The sequence below is a fragment of the Paroedura picta genome, chromosome 2 (genome assembly GCF_049243985.1).
Source record: "Paroedura picta isolate Pp20150507F chromosome 2, Ppicta_v3.0, whole genome shotgun sequence".
Lineage (NCBI taxonomy): Eukaryota > Metazoa > Chordata > Lepidosauria > Squamata > Gekkonidae > Paroedura > Paroedura picta.
Genome location: NC_135370.1, coordinates 62,500,772 through 62,521,177, shown reverse-complemented (window position 1 = coordinate 62,521,177; position 20,406 = coordinate 62,500,772). Strand labels below are relative to the sequence as shown.

General features: G+C 43.9%; 1 protein-coding gene across 3 annotated transcripts in view; it reads right to left on the bottom strand.

Annotated features, from left to right (window-relative positions):
- The window catches only part of OSBPL11 (oxysterol binding protein like 11), a 67,275-nt gene that overhangs the window by 22,104 nt on the left and 24,765 nt on the right, over window positions 1-20,406 (bottom strand). For 2 of the 3 annotated variants that reach the window (XR_013228155.1, XM_077320344.1), the window contains exons 2-5: window positions 10,999-11,067; window positions 5,217-5,392; window positions 3,283-3,362; window positions 495-674 (exon numbers count right to left, since the gene is read on the bottom strand). Coding sequence is in view for 2 of the 3 variants with exons in the window: in XM_077320344.1 (XP_077176459.1) it covers window positions 495-674; window positions 3,283-3,362; window positions 5,217-5,392; window positions 10,999-11,067 (505 nt within the window). In the remaining variant the exon portion in view is untranslated. The remainder of the gene's footprint in view (window positions 1-494; window positions 675-3,282; window positions 3,363-5,216; window positions 5,393-10,998; window positions 11,068-20,406) is intronic. The other variant, XM_077320345.1, reaches the window with a different exon arrangement.

Genomic DNA, 20,406 nt, shown 5'->3' with positions numbered 1-20,406 from the left:
AAGGAAGAAACCAACAGGGGAAAGATGAAAGCAAATTCCTTTGTCTTGCCAATTTAAAGAGTTTCACTTGAAACTGAAAACCATGTCAACAGCAGGGGTGAAAGCTTATGTGAGCCCATGGCTGTCTCATTCCATTTGCACCAGTTGAAGAAAGGGAACAGCACAGTTGTTAATACAGGGCTGATAATAATGCATACTATGAGCTTAGTTTTGCTGTCATTTATTACTAGTGCTTTTGGAAATTTCACATGTCAAGGATCAGGGGCACAAGGGAAAGTTTATAAAGGTAATAAAACTATTTTATCAATGTCTTTATATCAGATGGACGGGAGAGAGCTTGTGAGATGGTTAATCTCATCCGGGGTAGAATTCAAAGGCAAAATAACTTGTGAAAATGGTATTAACTTTCAGGTAGTATAAGGAGACCATGCTTCAGATGTGAACCATTCTTTCAAAACAAAATGAAGTCTCCAAAAGCTTTGATTTATACTGACCTCTCTTACTTCAGCTAAATGATCTGGCTGCAGAATAGGAATTTTCTTCCCGCCTGGCAATTTGTGATGACCAACATTAAAAAAGGAAGCTGCATTTTGGCTGGGCCTTCTCTGCACTCCTGGAGAGCCACTTCCTTGAGATGCAAGAGAGAAGCTGCGAGATTTCAGAGGAGGATTGTTCTGGTGAACAAACAAACTGATTAGGAAATGCCAGGACAACATTTCTTCAACCCTTACCCACTTCTTTCATCCCCGCACACATTAATTTACCATTAGAGAACACAACCAAGCTTTCAGAAAAACAATTGTTACGTTATTAATTTATTCAAGTCTTGCCCAAACGTTAAACATTCTTCTGGCTACAATGTAAGCAGCCATCAAGGCCGATCCCCTCTCCCTCACTATTCAAGGAAAATATACTGTTCTCTATTGTGTTTATTTTTCCTGTAATAAAAACTAGCTGGCTGGCTTTTCCAATAGCATGGAAAACAGAGAAGACAGACCAGTTCCCAGAAGTGTTCTGAAAACACAAAGCCTTACAAAATTTACAATAGTTTTGGTCTAGGATTAACACTAGGTCATGCCAGCACTACTTGAAGCCACCTTCCATGTGTGCACAAGCTGAAGACACGTGAAACAACACATGGGCTGTTTTTTGCAAGCTGCAGCTATAATAGTCATTCCGACTGTTCCATCAGGCCTAGAGGTAGAGGCTAGAAGTAACATCTAATTCCACTGGCCTCTCTGCCAAACCCCACCAAGCTGAGATATTATACTTCAGATCAAATGATCCCCTCCCTCCCAACCCCATACAGAGAATGTTACAATTGACTTTCATATTTAATAATAATTATTGTTTAATTTATGATTACAAGGCATAATATTTTAATATGCATGCTTTAATATTATTGTTTTAATCTGAACTAATTTTAACTTTTATACGGCGATTGTGCCGAATTATAAAATGTAATACACCCTGAATTCCCAAAGATAGGGTGGACTATAAATTCAATCAATCAATTAATCTTTGTGTTCTGCATTTCCTGGCTAGTTCAGGGTGGATCACATCAGATTTAAAAACAATATCAAACTAATAAATTATATATACAACATAAGTTAAACATTAAATCAAAATTATAAATTTAGTTTTTTAAATAATTTAAAAGCCACCTCCTTTGCACAAATTAGAATCTTACTGAGGGGGGCTGTTCAGTACTTGGAGGGTTTAGTTAATTGGATAGGATTTCAGGCGGGGGGGGGCAGCATCTTCTTGATATTATTTCCTGGCTTCAGCCATAGGTCTGGACAAAACAGCTCTGTCTTACTCCCCCATGGGCTCCTCCCACCCTCCCATCAGGTGACCAGCACACCAGACAGATGGCCAGACTCTCCACTGTGGTGCTTTCACAGAAACATGCCAGCTGTCCTTACATTCCCTTTCTCTTCTGAAAGTTCAATTGAAACAGTAACATTTTTGACCACTGTGCTTCATAAGCAAATGGATTTTTTGTTCAAAACAAGCTGAATGCATTGTAAACTAGATAATCTTACTTTTTTCACAAAAACTAGACAGATTAAGTCTCCATTAGAAGTAAACTGCAAAGAGGAACTCAACCTCAGAAAGCAGCAACTGTTTCTTGGAGCAAGTTAACTAAAGAAGTGTAGAAAAGCTCTTTCTCTGGATGCTTTCAAAAATATCTATTTGGCAAGTTATTTCAGTTTACTGAACCTTGGACAGTCTGGGAGATTACTTTCGGCAGTATATTAAAGGATCCAGCAACTCAACTATAACAACAAATCCCGCCTCCATTTTCAGCATCTTTGAACAGCCCCGTGGCGCGGAGCGCCACGGACTGTATAAAGGAGTAAGGGCACTGTGGGAGGAGCTAGGGCAGGCCCTGTCCGGGATAAAAACTCGGAGGGGCCAATCAGGAGCCGCAAAGCGGCTCCTGATTGGCCCCTCCAAGTGTCCATCCCGGCCCAAGCAGGCAATGGGGAGCCGCGCAAAGCGCGGCTCCCCATTCCCTGCTTCACTGGCAAGGGAGCACCCGCCAGCCGCGCATAGCATGGCTGGCGGGTGCTCCCTGCCCGGCGGCCTGACGACTCGGGAGGCGCTTCGCGCCTCCCGAGCCGTCAGGCCGCTGGCAAGGCGTGCTCCCTGTCCGGCGGCCTGATGCGGCTGCCGGGGACTCCCGTCCGTTCTTGCGACGGACCTCGCAAAATGGCCGCCGCCGCCAGCCAGCAGCCGCCGACGACACCCAGCCGCCGCCGAAAACGGCCGAAAATGGACGCCGCCGCCAGCCAGCCGCCGCCTCCCAGCCGCCGCCTGCGAGCCAGCCGCCCAAAATGGCCGCCGCCGCCGCCAGCGAGCCGCCACCGCCACCCCAGCCGAGCCGCTACCGCCGCTACCGCCGTGACTGCCCCGCTGCCGCCCATCAATACAGGTAGGCCGTTTCCCCGCAGCCCCGGCCCCACTGTACCCTTATGCCGGCCGGAGGGGGGAGGAGGATCAAGACTGCTGCGGCCCCACAGCTGCGGAAGCCTTTGGGAGTCGGGGGCAGGAGGCCGCGCCCATCTAGCGCCCATTTTATTCCAGATTAAAATGGGCTTTAGATCTAGTTACATATAAAACAAAGTTTTTAAAACACTGTTGAACTTGGCTTAGTTGTTATCTTTTCATATCCATTTGTTTCAACAATTTCAAGCTATGCAGGTGATGAATGGTTTAAAGCACTATAGCTGTGTAACTAAGTATGTTCAACAGACTATGCTGAAGGGAGAACCATACCTTTCCAATTGCTTCAGTGTGGTGCTGTGTACATATCTGGAGCCTGCTCACCCAATGCTGTCGTTCTTTAGCATCAGCAGCTGAGAAGAGACAAACAAAAAGTGCTTCTTACCTAGCTTCCTCAAGAAGAAGCAGAAAAAGCCCATCCCCCTCAATAGCCCCCTCAGGCTCGACTGGATTAACCTGGCTCCATGGGGCTTATGGGATCAATCTTTATACCTTCCATATCACCAAGGTGGAATGAGAATCACCTTGGCTTCCATCTCCACCTCTTATAAAGAAGATGGAGTAAGATAGATAAAAAGAACGGAACAGTATTTCTGTTGACCCCTGGATATATTTTCCTTTCTCTGAAGTGGCAGAGATATAAGATGGTTCTTCCCAAATAGCTTTTGTTATCTCAAAAATTCCTTCTAGAAGAGGAAACCCTACAGTCCTTGGTGTTGGGTTTGTCTAAGCAGAGAGACCTTTTCCCCATAAAGCCACTTTTAGTTGAAGGCACAGTTGCCTCTGGCTACTGGAATTAACAGCTAGCAGATTTTACATGCTGACACAAACTGATACATTGTGAATCTTATTCAAACAGCAAACAAACTGAGTGATCCTCTGTCCTTCTCATCTTCATTGAACACAAAGCATTTTTTCTACTTCTTTTTGAGGAACCTAGGTAAGAGGTATTCTACTCAACCGGTGGCAAAGAGATAACTGAGGAACAGAATGGAGCCCCTCCCTGGAGCACATGACTGTTGGGTGGGAAAACAGCTCCAACAGCTCCAACAGCTCCAGCTGGAGGGGGCTTCTCCTGTTCAGTTACTAGGTATCTAAAAAATCTTCTAGTGGCTGGCCTGCACAGTACCCCATCTGGGACAGCACAGGACAACAACGATGAAAAAGAGCTTTTTCGCTGCTGTATTTGTTCATCTTTCATTACCAAGCAAGGAGCTCAAGACAAGATGTTTCAACAGGGACAAAACAAGAGTCTTTCCATGACTACATCTCAAATTATTGTAATCTAGATTTTCAACATGTGCTCCCTTATCTTTAACCACTGATTAACCGCTGCGGAGCTGATTAAATAAAAGGGTAAGGCCAACTGGGGAAGAGTTAGGGCAGGCCGTGTCTGGGATAAAAACTCAGAGGGGCCAATCAGGAGCTTCTCCGAGTGTCCATCCAGGGCCAGCCAGCCAATGGGGAGCAGCGCCAGGCGCGGCTCCCCATTAGCTGCTTGGCCCAGCATTGCCTGCCCTGGCCGAGGACTTGCCGAGCAGACTGAACACCCAGCCCGCGCGGTAAGTCCTCCAGCCTGCCCTGTCCTCCACCTCGGGAAAGGAGCAGGGACGCCGCCCCAGGTCCCTGCTTCCCAAGCCTTCAGGGTGGGGCTCCCACCGGCCTTCTCTGGGCGCCGGGACCAGCCTTGCCGTGCCGAACCTGCTCCCGGGCCCAGAGAAGGCTTCAAAAGCTGGCCTTCTCTGCGCCCCGGGAGGAGGCTCGCCACGGGGCGCAGAGAAGGCTTCAAAAGACTTCAGAGTGGGTGGGTGCCCGGCCGCATCCCTTATCCCACCTCCGGAACCAGCCTTGCCGCAACGAGGCTGCTCTCGGGGACAGGAGAATGCCCCGGGACGGTGCCAGGACACCCCAGGTCGCCCACCACTACCCGCGCCATCCCCCCCCCCCCGGGAAACCTTCGCCCTCCAAAGGCTTCCCCGGGGACGGGGGCCTAGTGCCCATTTTATTTAGATATCTTAGCCTCTTTTTTAAAAAAATTAAGTACTCTACAAATCAAATGATACACATAGAAACAGCATCTTGTTCCAATTCTGACACAGCAGCTTTTCCCCTGTAAGCAGGATACAACACACAACAAACTGCTCAAAGGCAGGACTACACCCTAGTGGGGAAAATCATACTGCAGCACAGAAGCTATAAGGATCTACCTCTCAGCTTGTATTGTTCTCCACTGGCAGCATTCACTGTGAAAGTATGAGAGTCTTCATCACTAGGTGATATCACAGCTCCAGCCAGCTGCAAGGTCCCTCTAGGCTTCTGGTTTCGGCATTGTTCATTCACAAAATATTCCAGGAGGCCAGCTTCATTGTTTAAGACAAAATACCTACATTTGTGAGGAAAGTGCTATTTTAAGAGCCTTCAAGTGTTTACAAACATCTAAATGTATATCCAGAAAATCCATGTTTATGAGGGAGAAGATTACATACATGTGTGTGTGAGAGAGAAATTTGATTAAAGTCCAAAAATGAATTGTAAACAAAGATTGCAAGGCGATGTCCTGAAATGAAAGACAAGCAAGCCAACTGAGGAAGAGGCACACTGTACATGCAAACAAGGACATTCTGCAGATGCTCAAAAGCACTTTATGGGCATTTAACAATTCTGTTTACTCCTTGGACTTCACACATTCTCAGAGGTGCTTAGCCCTTTATGCCTCCTACCATCCAGACCCAACCTAAACATTGAACAGAAACATATCACATAATCTGCTCAGCTTTATGTTCCCCCTAATCTCCTTTTCCTTCTTGGTAGACCTGCTTCTAGGAAGGAACTGAACTTGAGAATGTTTCAATAGTTTCTCCTACTTTGGAAGTTTTAAGCAGAGACTAGATAGCCACCTGACGAAAATGCTAATCCTGTGAAATTAGGCAGATTTGGAGTGGGCACGCAGAAGAGATTGTGTTAGTGCTTGGCTCTTGTGGTCCTTTCTTGCATTCTCAGGGCCAAAGTGGCCAATTGCCACTTCGTTGTCTGGAGATGAATTTTTTCCAGGCCAGACTGGCCAGGGATTTTGCGTTTGGGGGGGGGGGGGGGGGCATCATCTGGGCATGGAACTGGGGTCAATGTGGGTGGGCAGGTAGTTGTGAGTTTCCAGCATTTCGCAGAAGGTTGGTCTAGATCAGTGGTCCCCCAGTGGTCTAGATCAGTGGTCCCCCAGTGGTACCTTTTTATCACTGGGGACTGGTCAATGCTTGACAATTGTACTGAGGCCGGGGGGGGTAGTCTACTCTCAACCACTGTCCTAACGCTCTCTGACTCTGGTCACATTTAAACATCCCTTCAAAATAAGATACAGATACACCACAAAAACGAACATAAAGAACATTTTATTTTAATGAAAATTTTAACAACAAATCAAAATGGGAGCCCTGAGCTTGTTTCTCTGCAACGAGACAGTCCCATCTGGGAGTGATGGGAGACAATGACGCCCAAAGTGTGTTGCTTATGTCCAGTCTACTCCATTGTTTTCTTTTGGTTGCTGTCACTGCAGAATACCACCGCTTCACACAGAAAGGATGTTGGCGGCAGAGTGGCAGGGCAGCCCCCAAGGCAGCAGCCGTGGAGGAGGACAAGGAGGAACCACAGACCAGTACCGACTGATCCACAGACTGGTACCGGTCTGCAGACCAGGGGTTGGGGACTGCTGGTCTAGAAATACCTTCCTACTCTATGATTTATGATTCTATACTTCCTGAAGTCTTCCTGTGTAATTGCTCTAATAAATAAATGCTTAATCGCTTGTCTTTTTCTAAAAACAAATAAACCTGAATTGACATTTAACCAGTCACAAATCTGTAAACATATATTTGCAGCATGTGTTAAAATATACTTGATATGCTACGACCTTGTCAAGTTCCATTTGTTTTGTTTTGTTTTGTTTTTTGCAAAGCTTTATACAACCAAGCATCCAAATGATGCTATAAATTAGATTAACCAAGCACATTCCAAAAGTACCAGACAGGTTCCAAACACGGACAAATTGCTGAAATAGTAGGATCAGCAGTTTCCACAGTTTCTTCTCCTCAGTGGGAGCCCTTTACTCCGCATCCTATGCTATTCCCCAATGCTTTCAGCTCTTATGCTATTCCCTAGTGCTTTCCAGCTCTTGAGAAGAGCTTGGCAGAGAGCACAGGAGGTAGGGCAGGAAAGGGGCATCAAGAGCACCACATTCCATGAGCAAAATGCTGTTCACAGATCTCTGGAGCTCACCAACTACAGCGTGTTCCTATCTGACCAGGCTGCTGGTAGTTGATGTGTTAAGCCAATTAGATTTTTGAATACTTTGTGTTTTGCTACAATTTTATTCTTTATCTATGTTTCTTGTTTCTCCACTCTTCAAAAAATATTACTATCATATACATAACGAGTGATTCATACTTTCAATGACAAAAACTCCTATTAGTGGAGTCTCCTCTTCCCCAGAGCCAGCTGCTGCTCTTGATCAGGATTCCGCACCTCCCCCTCCCTTCAGGCCTGCTGTGAAGGAAGGCAAGGACATGGTGTGGGTATGGGCATGCTTTCCTTTTGAGGGGTGAAAGCTTTCCCATTCTGCCTAACTGCTGGCTGACAGAGAGGCCATAGAGAAAAGCCCCCTCTTACTTAAAATACTACTGTGGCAGGTCTCGCTGCTGGAGGGAAGACACAGCCAAGTAATGCATGTCTCTTCTCTGCAACTCTCTGAACATATGAGGCCTACTGCACAAGGTTGTTGTGCAGATAAAATTGGATGCTATTGTGGAGGTTCTTTTGCCTCCTGTTTCATCTGCACAACAACCCCATGCAGTAGGTCTCAAGTGTTTCATCTCCACAACAATCTGCGTGGGAGGCCTTAAATGCTTCTTCTGCACAACCCTGTCCGCCCTCCAAAGCAGCTATTTCTGCCTGGGAAGCTGATCTTTATAGTCTACAGATGAGCTGTTATTCTAGGAGCTCCCCAGGTCCCACCTGAGGGTTGGCTACCCCTGGTTTGGAAATATTCCTGGAGGTTTAGAGGTGGGACTTCAAAATCGTACAATGCCTCAGAGTCCAACCACCAAAACAGCCATTTTCACCTGGGAAGCTCATCTTTATAATCTGGAGAAGAGCTATAATTCCAGGAGCTCTCCAGGCTTGAGTTGGAAATATTCCTGGAGGTTTGGAGGAGGGTCTTAAAGTGGTACAGTGCCTTAGAGTGCAATGCAGCCATTTTTGCCTGCAGATCTGATTATTATAATCTACAGATGAGCATGGTAGAGGCTTGCAGGCTGAGGTTGGAGTGGCGTAGTGCAGGTGTGTCCTGCCTGGGCAATGGGCTTTTACCAGGCCCTTACCAGCAACTGTTTGCATTTTGAGGCACAAACAGATAGACAGACCAGCATGAGCCCTGTGAGTCTGGAAAGCACAGGAAGATCTAAATAAAGAATATTTACAGGCTGAAACTATAAATGGTTAACAAGTAAACAGCTGGAGAGACATAGGAACTGAAGTGACTTTTCTCAAGCTTGGCCTGGTAAATAAAAATCAGTATTAGCCAAGAAGGTCCTATGAAATCAAAGGCATAAGTGGCTCAAAATTTCAATAGGAGTTAGCTTTACAAGGTTGACAGTAAGACTTTGGGGGGAACTAGGTGATCCACTTTTATTAGGCAAATACTTGGCCTTACAGACAACATAGTACCTCTTGACCTATTTCAGGTCAAGAAAACATTGCAGAGAGGAGTTAAGGTTGCCAGATTGGTATAGATTGGTATAGATTCATGTTCTACCTAGGTGTGAATAATACTGACTAGGGTCTAGACTGCTGTGCACAGAAAGACCTCCTCTTAGGGGTGACAGCTTCCAAGTGAGACACTAAACCCACACCAAACCATGTGCTAGCCCCCGTTGCATTACAATATGCAACGGGCTTTACTAGTAGTGAAAACACAAAATCAGAACAGTTAAATCTGTTTAACCAGCTCTAGCCACTGGGACCAGATGAATGTGAGCAAGAAAGCAAACAACTGTGTTTTAGCCTATGGAAGTCCACATACATAAATATCATCAGTGATAAAAGTCACCATTTCCCATTATTAAAAGATGTAATTGCACTATTCTGGCCATATCACTAAAGCCAGGCCAGTCAATGCTCTATCTGGAAGGTTTATTTTGTAGAATAAAGGTCCTGAAATGCTTAGTTAATACAGAACCCAAAGTGCATATTTGAGATAAATCATTCAATAATAAATTGGTAATTACCTTCAAGGCCATACGTGGTCAGGGCCCAGTGTACCTGAGGGATCGCCTCCCCACCTATGCCCACAAAAGAGCTCTGTGCTCCACTGTTACCAACCAGCTAAGGATCCCTGGCCCTAAAGAAGTCCGCCAGGTCTCGACCAGGGCCAGAGCATTCTCTGTTCTGGCCCCCACCTGGTGGAACGAGCTCCCGGAGGAGATCAGAGCCCTGATGGGGCTTAAACAGTTCTGCAGAGCCTGCAAAAAGGAGCTCTTCCGCCAGGCATTTGGTTGAGACCAGACAAAACCAACAGTGACTGAAGGGCACCTGCTCCCCCCTGCCCTCCCCTCTGAATTCCATTTGCATTGTTGCACTGTTGCATTGTTTATATTGTTTATACTGTTATATTGTTATATGGTTACAACTATGCGTTATTATTGTAAGGTTATTCACATGTTATAGACCAGTGGTCCCCAACCTGTGGGCCGCGGCCCGGCGCCGGGCCGCAGCTCCCTCTCCCCGCAGTAAAAAACTTCCCAGGCCGCAAGCTTGCGGCCCGGGAAGATTCTTACTGCGGGAGGGCGGGGAGAGAGAATCAGGGCCGGGCCGCACCCGTGCAGGCTGTGCCTGCGCGGCCCGATCCGCAGGCGTGGCTCGCGGGCGCGGGCCGATCCGCGAGTGCGGCTCACGGGCGTGGGCCGAAACATGGGCGTGGCACGCGAGGGCGCGGTCCCCGCGGGCGCGGCCCGATGCCCTGCCGGTCCCCAGCCTAATAAAGGTTTGGGACCACTGTTATAGACTGTTTCATGTATTGTTCTTTGTTCTTATGTAAACCGCCCTGAGCCTTCAGGGAGGGCGGTAAATAAACAAACAAACAAACAAACAAATAGTCTAGATCCGTGTACACAAAGTTTCAAGCTAAAATAGTGCAGGCAGTCAAGACAGAAGCATTTAGTTAAATCCACAAATGTTTAACAAGATGTGAAACACTGTTCCTTGAGCCTAGCATATCATACAATTAGAGCATTGAGGTGGAAAGGGAATTACAAAAATTAACTTAAGACAAAAAAAGAAATGCAAGAAAAAGTCTGTAGGACAGGAGGGGATCCCAATCTCAAACATGGTTGGCATCAAAATTTGGGGGTTGGAGGAAAGACTATAGGGAAAGAGGGAGTGGAGAGAGCTAGATAAGCAAACTAGGCTTGCTCAGAGCTTCATGAGACCTGTGAAATGTGCATCATTCAAGCATCAAAATTCCCCAGGTGCAGCACAAATATTTACCTCAAAGGATAGCTGAAATAGTTATAGTCTAGTACATAAATGCTGACTGTTGGCTCCGAATACTAATAGCAACCTTCAGCAGCGATCCACAGTACTGTGTAGGCAATATAAATCTAAAATCAAAACACGCTTTGTGACTGGACTTTGCTATAATTTGATTTTTCAAAATGACTTCAGAGTTGTGTTCTCTCCTGCACAACCTCTTTTTTTTTTTTGCAATATAAAGGTACAAAACTCCTGCTTGGGAGAAATTTACAGCTCACTTAACCAAGATATTGTACTAAAGTAAAGAGAGTACTGAGATAAAGCTTTTATCTGAAATGTTATTATTCTTTCCTAAAACTGGAGAAAGTTCGGCCTCTTACAGCATTTTAAGACAATTTTATACTTACAGAATTAATGCAGTTTAATTTAATTAGCTCACAAAACAGAATTAAAAAAAAGAATCAAACTTACCGGTATTGCCAGCCCGTGACAAGATTTGTATACTTCATTAAATAGCCAGAAATATTTTCCATATGATCACTGTGACAAAGGTAGGAACAGAGGCCGTCAGTCAAAGGAAAATAATGACAATTGAAACATTTCACATAGATGTTCTGTAATTTCATATTTCAAGGCTACGTCCACTTTCAATTACGTCCAACTTTATTTTTAGAAGCAGACTTTAAATTGTCAAAAATCACAAACGATGACTCTTAGAAACGGAGTGCTGCCCGCAAGTGCTCTCTCTCTCTCTCTCTCTCTCTGCTTGTCTTTGCAGTGCTGGTGGGGAACAGGAACACTTTAAATACATTTACTAGACTGCAGATTAACGGAAGCCACTTCCAACCTTACTGGTACAGGAAGCACCTTGGACCAGCAATCAAATTAACAGGCACCTCTTGGCTCATCTATAAAGCTTCACTGTAATGATTAAATTAACATACTTAATGGTTTCATTTTTCCTGGGGTCACTGTGAGGCTCCTGAACAATTTTTTATACTGCCAATGGGTATTAACATAAAAAGCAGGCTTAAACAAAATGGATATAAGGATACAAATCACCGGACAATAATCACTGAGTAAAAGGTCTTTTTCATCTGCCCCCCCCCCCCAAAAAAAACCACACAATTCTTGGAAGCTGCAGGAATGCATTCTAATTATTGTACTCATTACAAAATTGAATGCTTGGCTCAAACCCCAAGAGACTGAATCTAGAAGAGAGCTCCTGGTTTGTTTCCACATACAGTCTTGATGCTCAAGTCAAGAAATAATGCAGAGCCTTTATAGCATCTTCCTTTATATTGCTACCCAGCACACCTGGTTTTAAAATGTATAGTCAGCATTTCCTATCTTAATTCAGTTCATGATTCCTAGAACTGTAAATACAATTACTGAGATACATTTGCAGGTCTGTCCTGTGTTCCTTTGGAATCTACCCACATTTTGCAGTTCATCCCATCTCACCACCTCTGGTGCTATGTACATAAGACTTGTGATTAGCAGTTAATATACTATGACCAGGTGCTGAATTTAGTATCCAGAAGACTGCAAAAGCTTACTTGTCCATACATCAGATAGGTTTGGGAAGAGAACAGGAAAAAAAAGTGGAGCCATCAGTTCAATTAAGATGAGGCTGACACACATATCACATGCCATATTTACTAGTCTTCTACCTAATTCCCAATTACTGCAATAAAACAACAAAAGAGAGAACAAAGTAACCCAACCTGTATACACATACTAGGAAATTGATAGACTGGGCAGCAGAATATATTAAATATTAAAATGCAAATATTTCATTACCTCTGCACATACAACATTTTGAAACATTAACATATATCATGCACTAATCCAAAACATTCTGACATGTGGATAAATGCAAAAAAACAACAACAGAAAACCAAACGTGTTTCAATCTCTCTTGAGGTCTTCTTCAGTGGTCTAATATTTAAATACGCTCATGTGATGTAATAATGGGGACTATAAAATGGTAAACAAACTAAAATGCATTTAAATATATAATGAAGAGCATTATGCAATAAAAATATATTAACTGTGTATGTATGCATGTATGTATGTTTGTATGTAGGTATGAATGTATGTCTGGCATTCTGCAGGGCTTGCAAGATGGAATTCTTCCGCCAGGTCTGCGGTTGAGGCTGGACTTGGAAGATCTGACGCCCCCCCCTGGTGGTTGGGCAGATGAGTAGAAAGGAGAACTAGAGACCGATAGGTTCTCCACCAGCCAACCATCACTGTGTGTGGTGAATCGGCACTCTGAGTCCCCTTGGCACCAGATAACAGCTAGTTGGAACTGTCGCTGCCATGGGGGGGGGGTTAATTTTATTTTAATGGGGTAATTAATTGTATGTTTTATTGGGGTTTGATCTGTAACCTGCCGTGAGCTGGGAGCGGTGGAATATAATTAAATAAATAATAATATATGATATGTTTTATTGGTTGTAAACCACCATGAGCCAGCTTTGCTGGGAGTGGTTGTATTAAAATGAGATAGACAGATAGACAGACAGACAGACAGATATATGTATGTGTGTCTAAGTGTCTATGTGTATGAATACTTAGGGTGATGATTACTCACATAAATAAAGAGGCTCACACCACTTATAAAATGTATCCAAATATATCTTTTGGAGCCCCACAATTAACATATTTATTCTTCAAAGTGCCACCCTACAAATGTATCATAGAAAAACCATTCTGATGTGTGCGTACATCCATACATGCCAATTTGAACTGTTTCCTCACATATGGCAGTGACCCTGGAGGCCATATTAGCATCTGTAATTGTACTGCTTATATGTATTTCTGATGTCAGCAATAGAGAAGGATTTGTCAACTGAAAGAAAAAGAGCCATGAAAGACACAATAGCATGGATATTGCCTAGAACGTTCAAAGAGGAGAGCATTTTTGCAGATTCCCCTTCCCCATGGCAGATCCCTCCCCTCCAATGCTGCTCCTTGGAGATGGAGGTCACCCAGGAATAGTTTGGGATCAGAGGTTTCTCACAGGAGAGGGGAACCAGCAAAAAGCCCCCCTTGCACCCGTGCAATTTCTAAGCAGGATCCACACCACTAAGTGTACAAACAACAATTAATTTATTTCATTGCTCATATGACTACAGCGCTCTCTTGTGCTAACACAGCCTTTTAAGAGTTCAGCGTTAGGAACACCCTGGATTAACTACTTTTAAAAATGATTTCAGCGGGATGGCTTTTATACATTTCTGCTTTTCCCCAGAACGTGAGGAATACAGCATGATACTTGCCACTCCCTGAGCCCAACGAAGTCAGTAAAGCATTGCTTTCAGGGTGCAAATGAGGCCTCACGATCCTGGCCTGAAGAGTTCAAAAGCTTGTATGCCATCTTGTGTTATTTTCATTGGTTTTAATCAAAGGCATTATACGGCTCTTGTTTGGGGAATTTACTACATGTCAGCACACTGAATTTTTACTGTCATGCACAGATGACAGCAACCATCTATGTGAAGCTGTTGTGAAAGGGAAAGAACAGAACTCTGACATATTTCCACAGAAAAATGCCAACAGGGTGTTAAAGATGAGCCCCCAAATATCAACCTATGCAACTGCCAGATAAGGAATTATTTTAGCTGAACACTGTTCTCCTAGACTCCTGCTGAATCCTGTAGGTGGCCCAACAAAACTTGGTTTCTATAAATATAAAATAGTGGGTTGCATCTAATGACCTTGCCAAAACTCTTGGAGGAAATGTAATTTTAAAGAATTATAGAAAGGAGAATGATCACATATCATACACATCGGAGCACCCACATGCTTTCTGAGTACTGCTTCATATAGAACAAAGACTATCTTCTGAGTATTTCCAGAAGATAGTCCTTGTTCTATATGAAGTACAGAGCCTGTCCCTGATGCAATGCTTAAGTGAAGCTCTTACTAAATATAATGACCCATTTTTTTCCTGCTAGAAACTTATTATATCAATGCACCTGCTTTTAGAATTCCATACACAGGGCATGTGAATAACTGGAAGAGTATAAAGACATCAAAAACATTACTCATCTAACTGTAAGAACAGAGAAAGTCACCTTAGCATAAAGAAATGCATTTCCTAATGAACAGATTCTACAGTACCCTATGCCTGGCTCCCTTCTCTAATGTCCTTGCCGTTACTTGTAAAATATATGCCTTAGCCAATACCCCACGTTGTTATAGATCACTTTTCATTTTAGCTCCATCCATGCACACAATGTTCATTGAGAATATGCTGTGTGAATCCTGCCAATTGTCTAAGCCACATAAGGGGACACACATAGCGCAAACCAAGCAGTACTAAACATATTACTCCCAAATAATATTTGTTGTAGAAAGGAGAACAGGATGGATCAGTTATGACTGACCACCTTTGATTTTACAATCCAATAGTCATAGGGTGAGAGTTAGTTCAAGTTACTTCTGAAAGCCTACTTTTGGGACCAGTATAAAACATGATCTGAAAAGCAAGTTTTAGTTTGACTGCTGAGACTGAAGTTCATAATCTCTGGCTCAAAATAGCACATATATCAACTCAGTGCTGTTTGGTAACTTGCAATTGTTGTGACAGAGACGCTAATAACAAACTAGTTTTTCCTTCACTTAGCAGGGACATGTGCAATGAACTGATGTGCACATCCTAGCTACTGTATATGCACTAGTGTAATATTCAAATGCTCATGCTTTAATCCTAAAATGGTAGGAAAATGGTATTTACGTTACAGGCATTGGCAATGTATTCGGGACAACTGTGATTTTTTTCAGTGTCATCAAGTCCAGTAGAAGCTGGAAGCTTCCAAAAGCAGTAACATGAAAATTCAATTCCTCTGAAATTCAAAGCATTTATATTTTCTATAATCAGGTGACAACCGCATTAATTAATTTACTTTATTTACAGTCCAACTTCCTCCCCAGAACTCAGCAGATTACAAAATTTAGCAGTAAAAGTAACAGTATGTGTCACACTATAAATACTGTAATAAGACTGGATTACAAAGTTAGAAAACAATGCAATAAAACCAGTACATGACACAAGAAATGCAAAAAAACTGGATTACAGAAATTAAGAATCAATGCATCTAATAAACAATGTCATTAAGTACAGCCCTTGTCCTTTTGTAAAATCATTCTCATGAGCAATTCCATATTATTACAGCCCTATTCCTCCTGAACAATTACGCAGAATTATACAAATGACAATAACAGACAAAATTCTAAACTGTTATGCTGGCAGTCAAATAATAACAAAATTACATTACTTATTTATTATATTTATACACCACCCTTCCCGGAGGCTCAGGGCGGTTTACATAGAACATAAGAACAATACATAGAATCATAGAGGGGCCACACAGACCATCTAGTCCAACCCCCTGCTCAATGCAGGATCAGCCCAAAGCATCCTAAAGCATCCAAGAAAAGTGTGTATCCAACCTTTGTTTGAAGACTGCCAGTGAGGGGGAGCTCACCACCTCCTTAGGCAGCCTATTCCACTGCTGAACTCCTCTGACTGTGAACATTTTTTTCCTGATATCTACCCTATATCGTTGTACTTGTAGTTTAAACCCATTACTGTGCGTCCTTTCCTCTGCAGCCAATGGAAACAGCATCCTGCCCTCCTCCAAGTAACAACATTTCAAATACTTAAAGAGGGCTATCATGTCCCCTTTCAACCTTCTTTTCTCCAGGCTGAACATTCCCAAGTCCCTCAACCTATCTTCATAGGGCTTGGTCCCTTGGCCCCAGATCATCCTCTTCTGATTTTGATGTGATGCCCCTGTTGATACAGCCCAAAATGGCATTTGCTTTTTTTACCGCTGCATCACACTGCCTGATCATGTTTAGCTTACAATCCACAAGTACCCCAAGGTCTCGTTCACACACAGTGTTACCTAGAAGCATATCCCCCATCCAGTAGGCATGCTTTTCATTTTTCTGACCCAGATGCAGAACTTTACACTTATCTTTATTAAACTGCATCTTGTTCTCATTTGCCCATTTGCCCATTTTGTTCAGATCTCGTTGAACTCTGTCTCTATCTTCCGGAGTATTTGCCAGACCTCCCAATTTGGTGTCATCTGCAAACTTGATGAGTAGTCCCTCCACTCCTTCATCTAGATCATTAATAAATATGTTAAAAAGTACCGGTCCGAGCCCCGAGCCCTGATGTACCCTGCTACTCACCTCCCTCCAGTCTGATGAAACATCATTGACAACAACTCTTTGAGTGCGGTTCTCTAACCAATTCCCTATCCACCTAACTATCTGGAAATCCAGATTGCAGTCCTTCAATTTATCCATCAGAACATCATGGGGAACCTTATCAAAAGCTTGACTAAAATCCAAGTAAATGACATCAACTGAATTTCCACAATCCAGCAAACCTGTTACTTGGTCAAAAAAGGAAACCAGGTTGGTCTGACAGGATCTGTTGGAGACAAATCCATGCTGACTTCCTTGGATCACCAAATTGTCCTCCAGATGTTTTATTTTGAAACAGTCTATTATAGCTGCAGAGGTAAAATACAGATTACACTCTCATCTTACTTGCTGATGACTATAGTTGACTAACATCATAATCCCAATAATATACCAATTGCAAGCACTCAGGGTCTTAAACCAGTACGTCAAGCCCTAGCAACAAACTGGCCCTTATATTTTGGATCACGTGACATTTCCAAACAATTTTTAAAGACACATAAAAGACACACATAACATGGATCATTATGGTCCACACAACACTCTGAGGAATAACCATAGGTGATGAGCCAACCAAAGCTGATAAAATGAACTACATCTACAGAGGAGACTTGAGCCTCCAATCACAGGCTAAGATAAAGCAGCATAACCATGCCAAAAATCTGGTCCTTTGGGGGCAGTGAAATTCCTTCCAGAACTGGTAGATTTCCAACCCTTGATAAGCTTTGTCACTGACCAACTACACTTTAGTCTTACCTGGAGTAAATTTCAGTTTATCGGTTGAATAAGCATCCCATCCCTCAGAACAACCCTGCTGTGGGATGGTATTGCTAGATGCAACTCACTCCAGATTTTCAGAAAACTTGTCCCAGCAATTTCATGTAGATGTGTAACAACATGGAGAACAAGATGGGCCCCCTGTGGGTCCCCATGGCATGAGGTGACCAGCAATATCTTGTGGAACCAGCAAGCCTAGAGCAGAACCCCCAAAGTGTGGTACCACTATGCTTGACCTAGTCAGGGCTGATGATACTGAAAACTGTCGAGAGATCCAAAATGCACTTGTTATGGGTCCAGGAAAGATGCAGTTAGGTTATCTGTCCCAAAAACCAAGCCTGAATCAAGAATAAAAATAATCTAGAATATCTCCTCCAAAGTTTCCTGAAGCTGCGTACCTACCACCTGCTTGTTGACTGATAGGTAGCAATTACTTATGTCATCTAGATTCAGGAGGTGCCTTCTTCAGTGACATCTCATAATCACTTCTTTCAAATTAGTTGAACTATATTCTTCCCTTGTTTATTACCTTCAGACCCACTTGACTAACTCAATGTGGCTTAAATAATATCAGCCACAAAAAAAGGATTACATCTACTAATGGTGGGCTGCATACTTCTAATCAGCATGTCTACGTCATCAGACCTCACCAACTGAAAGTCATTCAAATAACTGGGACCAGAATATGCCCCAATAGCATCCTGAAGTCAAACTAAACAGACTGTGGTATGAAACTGGGGCAGATGGAAGCAACTTTATCTGCACAGTGCCAAAGAATCATAGTGGGCACACACATTTTTTTCTGGGTCTAAAGATTTAGCCACGTATACAAGATATACTCTGAAAATAAGCTGCATTTAAGCAATGCTTTTATCATCATTTTGTAAGCATAAGTGTCAAGTTCATACCTTCCAGTTGCCTCAGCCTCAGAAAACAGTAATTCTTTTTAAAGTGTACCGGGACTTATCAGCTCCCTAGAACAGAAGCTGTCTAATGCACTCTGTTGTATCTCATTGAAAAGCAAAACTTCCACAAGTCTTTCCAATACACCCCCCCGCCCCATCATCAGACATAACTGCGTTTTTGTCTGTTATATGCAAAAAGTCTTAAGCCTTACAACCACTCATAAAAGATGATGCTCCAGAATAGTAATTTCCTTTGTTTAAATTGTTGTGAAAGAAATTCTGTTTTGGTAACCTTCGTTGTGTAATTTGTCACCGGCTGATCAATATATAACAAGCCAAGAACAAGATGTGGGTATCACTGGATCTCTTCCAGGGAACTGTTTCAAGGAAGCACTGTTTAAACTGCTACATAATGCATGATCTGTGTTTATGCATTGTTCCGCGCTCCCCTCAAGTTGCAGGAAGTTCAGGAGCTCTACTGGGTTTAGCTTCAATTGATGACTGTGAGTAATGGAGACTTATGGCATCTTTGCAATCTCCTAGTTACAAATATGTAAGTACTTGCTTCAAAGCCCATTCCTAAGAATGGGCCTTGAAAGGGCCTCCTCCCCTAGCCCCCAGCAAGGCAGGTGGATTTGGGCCACAGCTCGCAGGCTGGCCAGCTTCTTAGCAGGCCCAGGACAGAGCTCCTGGCAGGCAGTCAGCAGGCCAGGAGGCCCTCATTAGCAGACCCAGCCTAGCAGGCCAAGAGGCCCTCGTTAGCAAGCCATCCACCACGACCTTTGCACTCTTACCTGCTGCTGGCTCCATGGGGGAGGCACGTCTGACAGCAAAGAGGCTAGAGTCCAGGGATGGAGGACGAGAGCTGTAGGGGCAGGGGCAGGGCCAATCAGCTTTGCTGGCTGCACCCCAATTGGCCCTATTCCAACTTGGACAGCCGGACATGTCCCACCCCCACCCCCAGGCTGTTTCACAAATATATAGAGGAACCATGGACAAGGATTACATAGTGAAAGTGATCACACTTCCAGAGAAGACAGCAAAATAGCAGACACTGCATTGGATTGGCTGAGGCATACTGCATCACAGGGGACACTCTTTTGTTAAGGTCCTTGACCACACTTTAATTGCACATTCTCATTATCATCGGATTTGCAACAGTATCCCTGCATTCAACCCAAAGGAAAAACAATGCGTTATCGTAAAAAAAGGTCTATTTTTTGAAATGAGTAAAATGCATTTAAAGATGCAGTTATACCGTGGGACTGCCTCTCCCTGTGTGCCCTCCAAAGAGTTTTAAGATATGGCAACTAATATGCTCAGGATCCCTGGCCACAAGGAGATTGAACTGGCCTCTGCTCAGCCCTGGAACCAGCCTGATGGAATGCCCTACCAAATTAGATCAGCATCCTATGAAGTGGTCCCCAACCTTTTTATCACTGGGGACCGGTCAACGCTTGACAATCGGGAGACGGGTAGTCTTTTGCCAAGGGACATCACTGCCGCCTGTGCCCCTGCTCTGCTTGCTTTCCTGCTGGTGCCCCTGACTTCCCACTGCCCCATAGCGCTGCTGCCAGCAGCAGCTGTGCAGTGCCACGCCGAGGGGGAGCCCCAGCCATGGTGGCTGCTGGAGAGCACCAAAGGTGAGCTGGCGGCAGATTGGCAGGGCAGCCCCCGAGGCAGCAGCCAAGGAGGAGAATGAGGAGGAGCCGCAGCCCGATACTGACTGATCTACGGACTGGTACCAGTCCTCGGACCGGGGGTTGGGGACAGCTCTCCTACAGGACCTTAACCACTTCAGCAGGGCTTGTAAAACAAAGTTGTCCCACCAGGCTGTTATAACACCTGAAAGTGGTAGCCTCCCTTCCAGAAATCCATCCAATGAAATGTGCACCATATTTTGTCAGGAGAAAGAAAATCCTTTAAGTATTAGCATTGATTTTAATAGTTTAGTGTTTAATTAATTAAA